The sequence below is a fragment of the Ptychodera flava genome, chromosome 6 (genome assembly GCF_041260155.1).
Source record: "Ptychodera flava strain L36383 chromosome 6, AS_Pfla_20210202, whole genome shotgun sequence".
In the NCBI taxonomy this organism is placed as follows: domain Eukaryota; kingdom Metazoa; phylum Hemichordata; class Enteropneusta; family Ptychoderidae; genus Ptychodera; species Ptychodera flava.
This window is the reverse complement of record NC_091933.1, coordinates 16,590,384-16,604,372: the sequence shown is the minus strand read 5'-3', so window position 1 is coordinate 16,604,372 and position 13,989 is coordinate 16,590,384. Positions and strand designations below refer to the sequence as shown.

At 36.8% G+C, this 13,989-nt stretch overlaps 1 protein-coding gene across 26 annotated transcripts in view; it reads left to right on the top strand.

Moving 5' to 3' along the window:
• Positions 1-10,667, top strand: part of LOC139134984 (IQ motif and SEC7 domain-containing protein 1-like) — a 76,692-nt gene extending 66,025 nt beyond the window's left edge. For 11 of the 26 annotated variants that reach the window (XM_070702108.1, XM_070702117.1, XM_070702115.1 and 8 more), the window contains 4 exons: positions 1,043-1,240; positions 2,781-2,897; positions 5,018-5,064; positions 6,223-10,667. In XM_070702108.1, coding sequence (XP_070558209.1) covers positions 1,043-1,240; positions 2,781-2,897; positions 5,018-5,064; positions 6,223-6,342 — 482 coding nt within the window. In that variant the 3' untranslated portion in view covers positions 6,343-10,667. The other 15 variants (XR_011552911.1, XR_011552913.1, XM_070702113.1 and 12 more) reach the window with 7 other exon arrangements.
• Positions 10,668-13,989: the final 3,322 nt, after the last annotated feature.

Sequence of the window (13,989 nt, the reverse complement as noted above, 5' to 3'; positions counted from 1 at the left end):
AGATAAAAGACGAATTGTGAGTTTCAGTACACCGAACCAGTCAGCTGCCTCTGACAGGACATAAAGGCTGCCACAGCCTTCATAGCCACTTAGGCCAAACAATCTGGAATGGTAGCATAGATGTTTGGTTAAATCTTATAGAAGCAAAATGTAATATGTATTTTTCTCACATTCACCGTTGTTCATAGAATTCTAACACAAGGACTAGTTTTCTGATACGTACGTTTATGTTGTGGTCATCATTAAAATAGCTCCCTCTAGAGGCTGTAAGGTGCTTCTCTCTTTGTAACAATTCACCCAACCTCCATTGAGATAATGTTGCAGATCACACATTTCAGGATGACAAGCGACCAGTATAATCACCAACGGAAAAAAGTAGATGTTATTACTATAACAACTTTGACCATCATACCATGATGTCTTTTCTTTGCTGTCATTATGTAATAGAAATTGTTTTTTCAATATGGTTGACTCACAATCATTACAACAATGGGCGTTCGAAAGAGATGAAAGGCATGAACAGAAAAGACTAGTTTCACAGCATTCTGTGGATTGACAAGCATTTTTCAAAACTTGATTACAGCAGAGGAGAAAGTCATGTACTACTGGAATTGTGTGAACTCTACATTACCTCCTCAAACCTCTACAATTAACTGGTTATGTTCTTTTGACTGTTATGATACTAAGCAGAATGCATGGCTGCTGTGTCTGTGTGCAATGACAAGTGTGCTTTTGGTCACAACACACCCCTGTTTTTCCAGTGTGGTAGAATGACCCATTTTTTGTGGGTCATTGGACTGGTTCTATTGGCACAGGTAGAACAGGGGAGGACAATCTGACAGCTCACAAGTGAGGTCACATAGCAGAGGCTATCATCCTGTATTTTTCTCTCTCTCCACCGTGAATCTGTTTTATTGTAGGTGACAGATTTCCCTACACATTATTTGAGACTCAGGACACTGTTAAAGCACACTCTCCACCAGCCCTACGTATCCGCCGAATGCATCTCTTAGAGATTGTCCTTTCTCTTTCTCTCTTTCAGCCGAGCTTGAAAAACAGACCCTGACCCTGAAGAGGTCGCTTGGCAGTGCCGCAGACTCTGGAGTGGGTTTAGACACAGACAGCATAATCAATGGTGACCTTAGGGATAGCATGGACTCGCTGACTGTACACAGCAAAGACAACTCTCTGAAGAGAACAGCGCTGTCGAATTCACTGATGGATCTCAAAGAAAGCGCAGGTAGTTGCCATCATATTTCGCCCTCAAACATGGTCACCACTAATAGAAGACACAGCATTCTAGTTTTTTTAGTATTGGTGTACAGTACTAAAACTACCCCTTTAGCAGATGCATGATAACAAAAACAAGAATAGACTGTTTTTTCACGGTAGACGTGGCTTGAATGAAAGGGTTGCACCAGGGTTTTAGCACTCGGTTGCTTTACCAAGCATCCTTTGGTGTCAATGCTTACTAACAGGCTGAATGTGCAAGTGAATCTATACAATGTACATAGCATGCTTATGTGCAGTATTTTTGTCTTGCGTTTAATTAAAGAGGTACATGGGCGTTTATTAAAAATTTTCACTCTCAAATTCATGTTGTTGCTCAGAGATCTGAATTGATGGAGATGTTCAAATACAATAATATAATTACTGATGATTTTTATAACTTTCACAAGTGCCTTTTTTTGTATACTGAGCTTTTCAGGGTGGCAGAACAGTGCCTTCAGTTTTCAAAATTCAAAAAAAATCAATGACTTTTCGTAACAAAACTTTGATACACAGACGGATGCGTTTCTATACAGACCCTAGCGAAGTAGAAATCAATAGTTTTCATGAATTCCAGAAAGTGAGCATGATACATGTATGCTATTTTTAATTCAAAAAGCTGATAAGGCTTTTCCTGTATATGTTTTGCTTGTATGCGGTATGCATGATGCCACAATGTCAAAGGCCTCAAAATGGCTGTAAACCTGACACCGATGTAGTATTGGGCTCAAAATTCCACCAGATAATAGCATAATGTGTGTGTGCATGTAGTCCCAGAGAATTATTGACCAAATTAGAGAAACAGTACTGTCACCTGAATATCAGAAAATAAAAGGAGAAAAGGATCCCATTCCAGATCAACAGGAACACTGTTACTTACCCAGTTGCCATCGTGAAATGCCAGTCAAGAAATCTGTTGTACAGTGTACATGCCATGAACATCCCACATGCAAAAACTTTGTTGAAATTGTTTTCATCATCCGATTGTTCTTTATGAGAGGAGCAACCAATTTATCATTACTTCCTGCAAACTCACACTGTTCCATGCACAACTTTAATAACACATGTTTACATTATTAAAGTTCATCCAGGTCATTGCCATGTTTACTTTCATTTACTAGCTCTGGCTTCCATGGTCCTTCTCTATCACTATCTTTTTTCAGCAGTTTTCCTCTGCATTTACCCAGCTTCCATGCTGTCATCGGCACTGTTCATAAAGTTCACTCAATTGTTTCAGAGGGTGTAGGAACTCCAGTCTACCTTTTTGTGCAGTCGTAATTGCATCCTAATATTTTTTTATGGTGTTCCAAAGTACAACCTGTCATGACCAAGAGTCAGACGTCTAATCATGCCAACGTCATCCCACCCCATTGCACCAGTTTCGTTTTCTGTGTGTCCCATACAGTGGTTACTGTCATGAATCTTAAATGGAGACTGCTTGTATCTTTTTGCGTTAAATGTCATATTTTTGCCGTATTTCTGTTCTTTGTATTTTTTTGCAATTGGTACAGTTGTTGTTCAGAAAACGAGTACACTTCCTCACAGACGGTCACCTTCATCTTTGCCATCAGCAACGCTTACTGTCACGTCAGCAAATCGATTGTGTGTCTATCCACGTCAGCGACGTGGTGAGTTTTTATCGCACTTGCATACCCCGTCTGCGGTCAACCCCATGTCTTGTAACCCTGTCACTGGGCTTGCCGGCCCATTCACTCCAGTCTTTGCTGTCAATGGCATTCAGCTGTTCATGCTTTTTGATGTGCTGTTGCATGTTGTGATGTGTTTTCTTGTGTTTGTAACTATCATGTGATTCCTCTAAATAAGGTAGTCTTAACTAAAAGACCATAGATATTCTTGACGGTGTTGTATCCACCCACCCAAGCTTTGTGTGTAATCTATTATCAATGTTTTTGTAAACTTATCAGTCTGTTGTGTGCAATGAATCTTACAATTTCATTGTAAATATAGATAATAATTAAAATAGGACCTTGAATTCAAAGGCAACTGCAAATTTCAGTGAATGCTTACAGGCTTTTTGTCATAAAACCTGTTATCACTGGCCATATTTAGATTCTCGGTAGGTTTCCTAATAACATACTATGAGTGTGAGTGTGTATGCTAACTGTGTTTCACTGAGGTTCTTGTGTTTTTCATGAAAACAAATAAACAAAAACAAAAACATCTAGATTTTTGTGTCATGACAGTTTGCAGTTGCATGAGAAGCTGGTTAGTTGAAAAAAAATTATGTGACTTTCCATTCCATGTGTTAGCAGTCTCAATAAGGATAAAAGAAATTACTTGTAAACCATCATATTGTAGAATATTGATATTGATGTTCCCAAACAAAGCTTGGTTGGGTTTCCCGCCGTAACATTGTCATCAAGAGGGCAAAATCCTGATTGTGCAATAGACTACAATAGGCACTAGTTGATCTCAGTAGTTGGACTATCAGTGTATGTGAAAAGCATACCTCACGGGGCACACAGGGCACTGTGGAGCAGTTTCTGCTAATACTCTGAATGAAAATGCTGCAAAAAAGATACCATGAAAACTAACAAGAAGGTAGTCAGCACGAAAATAAGAAAGGGGTATAGTCTTTTGGAGCAAAAGCAAGCTGAAAGTGTTGCATTAAGTTTGCTGTCAGGTGACTGACTTTAGAAACAATTGCAGTGAAAAATTTGCCATCGATTGCAGTGACAGCCTGCGACAGTATACTCTGAATTATGATATATAGTTTCATCCATAAGAGAAGACCAAATAGCTGAATATTCATTTTCTTCTACTTCACTATTTCAAGCGATTAAAAAAAATTCTTTTTGAAATTGCAAAATTTTTTGAAATGTATTAAAATTGTAAAGTTTTGTATTTGGTCAATGCCATATCAATTCCTCCGTTTGTTTCAATGCCAAATCTGAAGGCAGGGACAAGAGTCAGATCAAGAGCTCAAGGCATTATGCTATGGTAGAAGCTTTTCCTGTACGGTTGACTATGATTTCTCAAATGTGACCAAAAGTAGTGAGAAACAGATGTCAATGAAAACATTTCAATAAAAACATTTTGGGTTATGTTGATGGAACAATACCGTAATACTTGCAGCTTGCTTAGAACCATTATTGCCCTAAGATAACAACAATGTCTAACCTTTCCTGATTTGCCCCTGCAAAATCTCTTCTGCAAATCTTGAAATAGACATGAATGCATTAGGTAATTCACTAACAAAAACCTTTCATCTACAAGTTCTTACACACAGAATGATTTCTTTGTGTTTTGATGAAAAAAGGTGCAAAATCTTTTGTTACAATTTACTGTAAATCAGACCTTCTGTATTGTGATAGTACATTATTAGGGCAACTTGAACTTTTAAGATCACGTTTTTAAGTCTACTAGAAATCAAATTATATAGGTAATGAGATGATATATTCGAAGTATAACAGAAACATTTGCCCATCAAACAATCTTGATTTTCTTCCATTGATTGGGTGAAAAATAGAGTGAAATAACATGTCCTGCCTTCATGCAATTGCGTAGAACTTCAATTTTGAAATCTCATTTTCTTACAATTTTTCTTCAAAGGGAAATCCAAAAAAAGGTCATTTAAAAGCATTAAACTAATATGATCTGCTCAAATGACTCAGATACATGTAGCTGCAAAATTGCAAAGTGTGTGAGAACTTGTAGGTGTACGGAACACGATATGGTAAAGCTGTTTTCTTGCACTGATTTCCCTGTTGCTTATCCATTGTTCTAGGCAAGAAAGGACGTCGTGATAGCTCAGGCTCTCTGGACAGTGGAATGGTTAGTAGATTTTGTATCCTCTCAATGGAAGGGGGTACCTTTTTAGTTTGCAATGTCTGTTAATTAAATTTGTTTCATAAAAAAAAATTGTACCAGTACACCTGAAACTTCCTGACAGAAAATAAACTGCAAGTTTTTAGCACTCTTTCTCGTCGCTGAGTTAAATCTGGTCATCGCATCAGACAACATATGACCTGTATGTATAACGTGACACTCATATGTTCCTCCTTATGTTGTGTTTGTTTTTTTCCAAATGCATGTATTTCCTTATGTTTCCGATTGTTTTTACCCTTTGTTATGTCTCATGCCAGACTTTACCCCCTTAGATGAGCTGACACAAGTACTACCGTAATCGGTACAGTGACTCTGATTGTCTGACAAATACAACGTCAATGTTTATGTGTAATTGTTTTGATTGCTTTTTTTCCCTTTTATCCAGTACTCCCGAAACCCACATATGACAAGGGAAGCTCGATTCTTGTTTGCTCGGTAAACCCACCAATTTCACCTCCCCATTCTAAAAGTAATTAAATTTCTTATTAAGACCTTCCTAATATGGGTATCTCCTTCATCCAATAAAAAACCAACGGGACACTCCATTCTATTTCCCTGGTCTACTGTGCTTTCACCTCTTAACTTCTTGTCTTCTGTACAGACCTGGCAAGGTATGACCAGAACATACTACTTAGCTAATCACCCACATTAATAGTGTAAGAAATATATGGGGGTTTGAATCATGGAGATCATTGGTGACTTTTGGAATTTACATATTACATTCTCAGAAATCTTTCATCATCCCTACCAATGTCTTCAGTCAGTCCTATTTACAGATCCCTTTTCTCCCACCTAGTCCGATATGATGAAATTATTTTCCGATAAGAGGGCTATAAAGTTATGTTTCAAAACAAATAAAGGTAGTTCACATATAGTATTTCTAGCAAACCAATCAATCACTGTAGCAACTTACCTCTAAATGATAATAATTTGAAAAAAAAATAACAAAAATTAAAAACCACCACAAACTCAATTTAATGATCGTAAAAAATAACAAAAAAATTCCAACACTTAACCAAACCAGGTTGCGAACACTCATGTCACAGCAGAGAGTTGGAAAGTCCCACTTTTACTTCTAACGCGGGTCTCCTGTCCACATTGCAGCCCATGAGTATCCATGACTCCATTCCAAGCAGGAAGCGGTCGCCACTGACAGCGTTCTTCAGCAGCAAGAGGAAGACACACAAGAGCAGCTCCAGCGTATCAAGGGAGTCACTGGCTTGAGATTTACCTCGCTGTCAGCATGTCCACCAACAGTCACAAAGCGGATCACCTGATTTCTCCCAGGTTGTCTGTGAGGTGATAATTCATATATGGAAAAAAACCAAGCCAGGTTCTCTGTCTTGCGAGTATGTCTGAGCAGATTACTATTTTGCAAATGTATCTTATCTTTTAACGTAATGAATTTGATCTTTCTTTCTTTTTTTTTTCTTTTGAATTGTAATTTTATTATGCTATCGGGAAATTTAGAGGCATATTACATTAATTAGTATATGACGCAGTGTAAATACAAATACAAATGTGAGTGCAGGCACACACACATACAGTTGCTCATTATACACCTGTAAAATCCTAGTAGAATATCAAAGTTAGTATGTATACAATCAACGGTGGCACTTATTTTTTTCCCCAAGCGCAGTGTACATGGTTGAGATCTTTCTTTTATCTTCTACATAATTTTCTCATGAAATATTCCTGCCCATGTATCTTTTGTCGTGCAGTTGATCTGAACTTTTTATAGACAAGAGTGTTGCAGTTTTGTGACTTCCATACTTTTGTTGGTTTACATATACATGTAAAGTAGAATGCATCTCAAAGGGGTAAATTGTAAAAAGGAATTTGAAACTCCATTATTTTACTGCCATATCCAACCTTGTGGAGATTAAGTTTTTGTAATTATTTCAAAAAAAAAAAAGGGGTACTGAAGCATTTATTTCAAGAGAATCGATAATGAATTTTCTCTCACGGAGTAAAAAATCCAAACTTTGGACTTTTTGATTTTGCAAATATTTGTAAATTTAATGAAATTTTTTTGTTCTCTTATCCAAACTTTTGCGTTGGGAATCCGTAGTTTCATTTTATGGTGATAACAGAGAATAATTTTGAAGTCCTTTGACTTAAGTAATGTGAGAAATTAAAAATTTTTCTTTTGAGGTGCGTGCTACATTAATGCATTTATTCTGAGCCACATGAACAGAGCAGGGCCAAATTTAATTTTCATGGTATGTCCTGCTTGTGCAGCTGTCGATTTTCTTACAGAGAAGTGATCCTGTCGCTTAATCAACAGCTACGCTATTTTAAAATGGTTCAAGTTCTCGTGCCAGCACACATACAAGTGGGCTGAGAGTGTGCAACTGGCAAACGGTGGTGTTCTTCAAAGCATTCAGCTACTTGTAGGTTTAGATGGAACGAGAGAGGCACTCTTGTTTAGTTGCTGAATGAACACAAAGAAAGGGGCTAGAAATGGTCACTAGTTTTAACCCCAAGAACATTCATTATAGAAGCATTTGATTAAAACATACCCAAGTAATGGTGCTAGAAACATCAATACAAAATAAAATTATCTATTAATTCTGAAAAAAAAGCAATATTTGTCATAAACAGTGTGTATGCCCAAGGTGGAATTAGAATTTCAGAGTCATATGGTCTGGTCATGGACTTTTGTGATTAGCAAATAGATAAATAAATATTTTAAACAAAGTTTTAAGTTCTTGCTTATCATGTCGTGCTAAAAATTCATTTATCAATAGAACTAAGCATGGCTCAGCGGACACTTACGAATGGACATTTCCACCAATATTTTGATGTAAATTTTTTCATAAAGGAACACGAGTTATTTCAGAAGCATGTGTTGTACCAGGATGTGTTTCTTTGTAGACTTAAAGACACTGAGTCACATCCTCACAATTGAAATTTTTACTGGTCTATGGGTGCCCTTAATGTGAATAAATACAAACATACCCCCTAAGACAATGTTGAATTGTACCACAGCTTACCCTGGACCCAACATCCTTCAATCTTACCCATTTCATCGAGGCTAGGTTTTACTAACTCCAACGTTTGCCTCAGAACATCTTTTAAGGAAAAAGCTGAGCTCAGATTAGATAGAGTAATTTCACATGATTAGATTGGTCTTAATCAAACACTGTCATCAGTCTTATTTACAGTCCTGTACCCTTTCTTTACTATTAATTAGTTTGCTCCTTTCCTTTTTTGTTGATGGGGACTCTCAGAAATGAGTTTGTAAAGGTTTATTGCATGACAACAGAAATACCATGCTGATTACAGACATACTCGGTACCTGATCTTTGCCCTACAACAAAAATCTCTAATCAGTTTCATAAAATTGTACAGGTAGTACACCACAGAAGCAGATACCTCATAGTAAGATTTCATTGAAAAAAACAAGTTAACGAGATCAAAGTACAAAGACAGATTAACAACTGTGATGTGAAAGTCGTTCCTATCAGTACATATACAAGGACATTCGAAGACTATTCTGAGGAGGTACATCACTGAGTACAAAAGTAATATGATGAACAAAGTTGTTGCCTAGCAAAGGTAATTTTTCCCCCTAATTTTCGAAGTACTGTAATATTGACTGTAATACACTGGCATAGAATTGGTTGTTGTCTGCAAACAACTTTTCACTGCTAACTGCCTTGCAAGCATTAGTCACTTTCCTAAAACGGTGTTCGCACTTTGGTCAACTCTTGAGTGTTTACAATAGACACATATTGTGTAACTTTTTAGGCCGATGAGTGTTCTGGCTTTGACGAGTCCCTATCAATTGATTTGCATACTCAAACAATGCTTGTTGATACGTTTTGCATGAAAAATTATCAAATAGCACGTAATTCACTGGCTTATTATCCATATTGATTTTACAATACAAGGCGCTGTGTCATCAATCATTACCAAGTACAACAGATCTAAGTTGCAGGTTTTGATCACAATATAAGCATTTCATTTCTCACCTCAGTTACATAGCATTTAGCCGACAAGTGACGTAAGCAATATACCTGACTTTTGCTGCTGACTGCATGCCTCATACAGCACCAATGGCTTCCTATACCAGCAGTCGGAAGTACCTTAGCCCAACCCATTCTTACCTAATGCTAATCTTAAACTACAGTGTGTGTTTGGCTTAATTCTTGGGCTTGCACCCATCTCTGTCTTTTAGTCATTTCATTTTCAACCCTACCCAGGTACTAAAATTGTCAAGACCACTGATATGTCCACAGTCTCAATTTTAAAGTGTGCAAAGCTGCATTGTGGTTTCCTAATCTGCATCAGAATGACATTCTTTTAATGAAATTTCTTCCAAAACAAGCTTTTTGGCATGAGGATTAAATCTTAACCAGAAAATGATTTGTTGCGTTGGTGCCTTTCAATTCTCTCCCTTGTATCCTAGACACTATGCACATTGATGTAGTCAGTCCTGTTTGATGTTTGAGTTTGGCAGGGTCGATACTTTCAGAAGGGAGGGTACTTGTAAAAAGTGAAAAGAAATTATTTACTTTGTATCAAGAAACAAAATGGAGAGAATGCCATATTGTAATTTATCCGGCCAAAGACGTCAGCGGTGAAATTTGAAAACAATGAACTCTGTTTTTGAACTAATGCAGTGTTGACTTCTTCCAACCAGGCTGCAGTATAAGTTTGGTTTCCATGAATTAAATGTTACTTTTGTTGTAAATGGTGTGTAAGAGAAAAGCATTGTACTTGTAAATAGAGGGTGAGCAGTTTGTAGATTCTTGATTAAAGATAAATTTGACTCAGATTTTTATTTTGAAATATGTGTGCCTTCCAAAAAATGTGATAGATAAGTATTGGTACAGGACAATGCACTACTGAACAGTATCATGATAGATGTACAAGGTACCCTTGTATTCAGCTTTAACTAGGCTGTCTTGATGAGGAAACTAAGAGATTTACCGGGTCCACGCCTTGCCTTTCTAGGTGAAGTTACAGGTACAGTGGAGAGTTCAATGTCATAGGAAACTCATTCAGATTATAGTATCCATCTTATTAAATGGGCCATAGGAATTTGATGTATTATCTGTCGGACTTAATTACAATGAGGGTCAAATGTCAATGTACTGAAAGGGAGATATGATTTGCTGTATGCATTCCGTGCAAAGGGAGGTGTGCATTGAGATGATTTCAAGTCTCCTGTATGTAAGGTACATCGGTGTCCAATTTAAATATAAGGAATCACATACTACAGGAACTTTTCACAGTCTTGTCCAGAAGGTCTCTGTAGATGGTAGCTTCATTCCACCTTTTGAGTGAAGGGAAGAACAACTGTTATTGTAAATTTTGTAAAATGTTTATTTTTAGTAGGGCTTTTCATTCCAGTGTGGAGAGACGGTGGTTTCTCAAAGCAGTGATTTTTTTACCGTCTTGGTAATGTCATTTCCTAATTCCGCTAGCTGATGTATCATGTTTTTTTCCTCCACAGAACCAATTTTTGCCTGTCTGCAATTGTATCGTTTTATGCATTCATTTCAATCTTAGAAATAAAACACACATACTGTCAAAAACAATATTTTAGTTCTCCCTTTCGTGATCCCAGTGGTTAATTATAATCAATGAAATCGCAAAACGACGAAATGGCGAAATGAAGAAATAAATTGAAAAATAGAGAAATTAAAATAAAGTGTACTTGATACTAGGTCAATAACCAACGTTGTCACTGACAATATGATTAGAAATTAATTGTTATTGAATGCCACCTGGAATAAAGAGCAACTTGACAGACATTGGCCTAATTCAAGCCCTACGGGCCATTGGCCGCATGCCAATGTTTTGCACTTTAAGCTAGAAACACATAAATTTCATTCAAATTTACTAATACTTTATCGATTCATCTACCCTAATAAATCACCATTAGGGCTTCAACGGCACTTTTATATGCATGTAAGTGGTGACCTGCAATATGAGTGTTTTACGAATTCTACATCGTGGGGACGTAGTTTATTACAGTTAGGTTATATGGACAGAAATTACACAGATGGAGGACCGTAGTTTTTCAAAATGATGCTGCGCTTAAAATAGTGTCCCTCAAAAGTGTTTGCAAGAAAAAACGTGACCATTTCCGATTTCTATACGCAACAAACAGTGTCCTTCCCACTACGTGTCACTGTGAATTTAGCAGCCTGGCCATATTGTGTGCAAAGTGAGAGTACAGAATTTTGATCTATCAATATTTATGCAAATGAGGTCAATTTTGAAGTTGAAATACTAGATAGCCACAAGAGAAAGGGTCTAAGTATTATTGGTGTATACTTTGACACATAGTATTTCTCTAAAACACTGGCTTGCTGAACTTAATGATGTGTTTTTCAATTTTGGGCGTATACATAGCGTATTCATAATGTACTCATAGATTAAAAATACGTTTTGGGTACGCTAGACAATTTTCTCGACGCATTTCGACTTATGAGTAACTTAGGGGCCATGGGTAATTAAAACATAGGCACAGTAAACGCAACTTCTGTGTTTAGGGGTGAGGGGGTTTGGCTGTATTTCGATTACCGTGCGCAAAATCGCACTACAAGTTTTACTATCGCAACATCTCGCTACACGTTTTTCTGTATCACAAAATATCGCGCTAGTTAGTCTACATTCCCATTCAATCTATCCCCCAACAGAAAACACACAATACACAATGCTTATCACTTTGTTCATGAGGAGTGGCTCACGTACTTTATTCTAGTCTAGGGCACTTGAAAAAAGATTACCTGGCAAAGTGTGCCGGTAAAGACTGTTACGGCAATCTGCACAGAAAATTTACCCCACGCTAAAAACCAGAGGAAAAAACCTTTGTCCTAAAATGGTTTCAAAGGGAAAAAAGTTGTCTGGAAAAGCGTAAGTGATTTACAATTGAAGTACAAAAATTTCAAAGAGGATTCATAAGGGTTGGTGGGGCGGGGGACTCGATGTCTGGCAGTGCCCCGGCCAGTTGAAGCGTGAGTCTGGACTGGTGCTACCTCGTGTGGCACCCTCACTTCATCCACGACTTCCACAGTAACAGCCAATCAACGGCCTCTTGATGTTCCCTTCGAAACTTCCCACCAATCACCGATCAAGGCAATTCCACCATGATTACAACAGCATTGCAGCTGGTGTCATTTCCTTTGCTACAGTTTAATACTTTGTATCTATCAGCTGAGATCCACCCCAGCCTACATAGCTACATATATCTCTGCATCATATACAGATATCTAACTGTGTTGTGAAGCATTTAGTAGTGTGAAGTTAATTAAGGGTTCATTTGCATATTTAGTGAACTTTGTAATTAGGTATATAACTCTGAAATTACGGCACCAAATTTTGTGAAACATGCTACAGAAATTGATCTGATAAATATTTAATTGTGCTTTGAAACATTGAACAGTGTCAAGTTAATTTAGGGCTCACTTGCATATTTAATGAATTTGATGAGATTCGCCACAAATGTTGATAACATCAAGATTTATCAGCTGTGAAAGATATTAAGGGGTGACATAAAAGATAATGGATAATTTGCATATTTAATGAACTTTCCTAATTAGGGATATATATCTGATTTGATGATCAAAATTGACAAAACTTGATATGTATATTGAAGATACTATGAAAGTCATTAAGCATTTTTACTTCATCAAACTCTTAATTTTGCATATATAATGAACTTTTGAAATTAGGGATATTTATTTGAATTGACTTGACCAAAATTGATGAAACTTACTATGTACATTAAAGATACTATGATATAACATTTTTGAAAGTCACTAAGCATTTTTACTTCAGCCAAAAACTTATTTGCATATTTAATAAACTTTCCTAGTTAGATATATATATCTGAATTGACTTGACCAAAGTTGATGAACTTGCTGTGTACATTGAAGATACTATGATATAACATTATTGAAAATCATTAAACTTTTTTACTTCAGCAAATTCCTAATTTGCATATTTAATGAACTTTCCTAATTAGGGATATTTATCTGTATTGACTAGACCAAATTTAATGAAACTTGCTATGTACATTAAAGATACTATGATACAACATTGAAAGTCCTTAAGCATTCTTACTTTCGCCAATTCCTTATTTGCAAATTTAATGAACTCTTCTAATTAAGGATATTTATCTGTCTTGACTAGACCAAAGTTGACGAATTGCTTTTTACATTAACAAATTAACAAATTTTGCAAAACCTTTATTGTACTTTATGATCAAGATCCCAACTGGGATACGATTTCAATAAAGGCTTACTTTACTTTACTTTACTATGATACGACATTATCGAAAGTCATTTAATATTTTACTTCAGCCAATTCTTAATTTGCATATTTAATGACAACATTTCAGTCAATTCCTAATTTGCATATTTTAATGAACTTTCCTGATTGGGGATATATACTTGGATATAGAATTAATCTGTGGTGAATATTATTGATTATGTTGATCATAACACTTTCAATGAAGTTGCAAACATGTGGCAACGGTTCAAATTTACACTTAACTGCAATATAATGAAACACGTGAGCATTTTCAGTTCATATCTGGTATTCTATTGGTTGCGTCGTTGTTGAGTTGGCGCTAAACAGAGATTGAGTTCAGAGGGGGCATGGGGGAGCGGTCGGTAGAGTATGCGTGATTTCATAGCGACGTAATTACCGATTGTTGGATGCAGAATTTACACTTCCAAACTTTCGTTTAGGGGAGGGGGAGGGGGGCAAGGCCAAACGCACTTAGTTTCGTTTACCGTGCGCATGCTTTCATTATCCACGGCCCCTTACAAGTAACGTGAGTGAACGTGTGTCACGATCGCATAACGTACCTACAACTTATGGCCCGCATGTGCGGGACTTATATGGGCC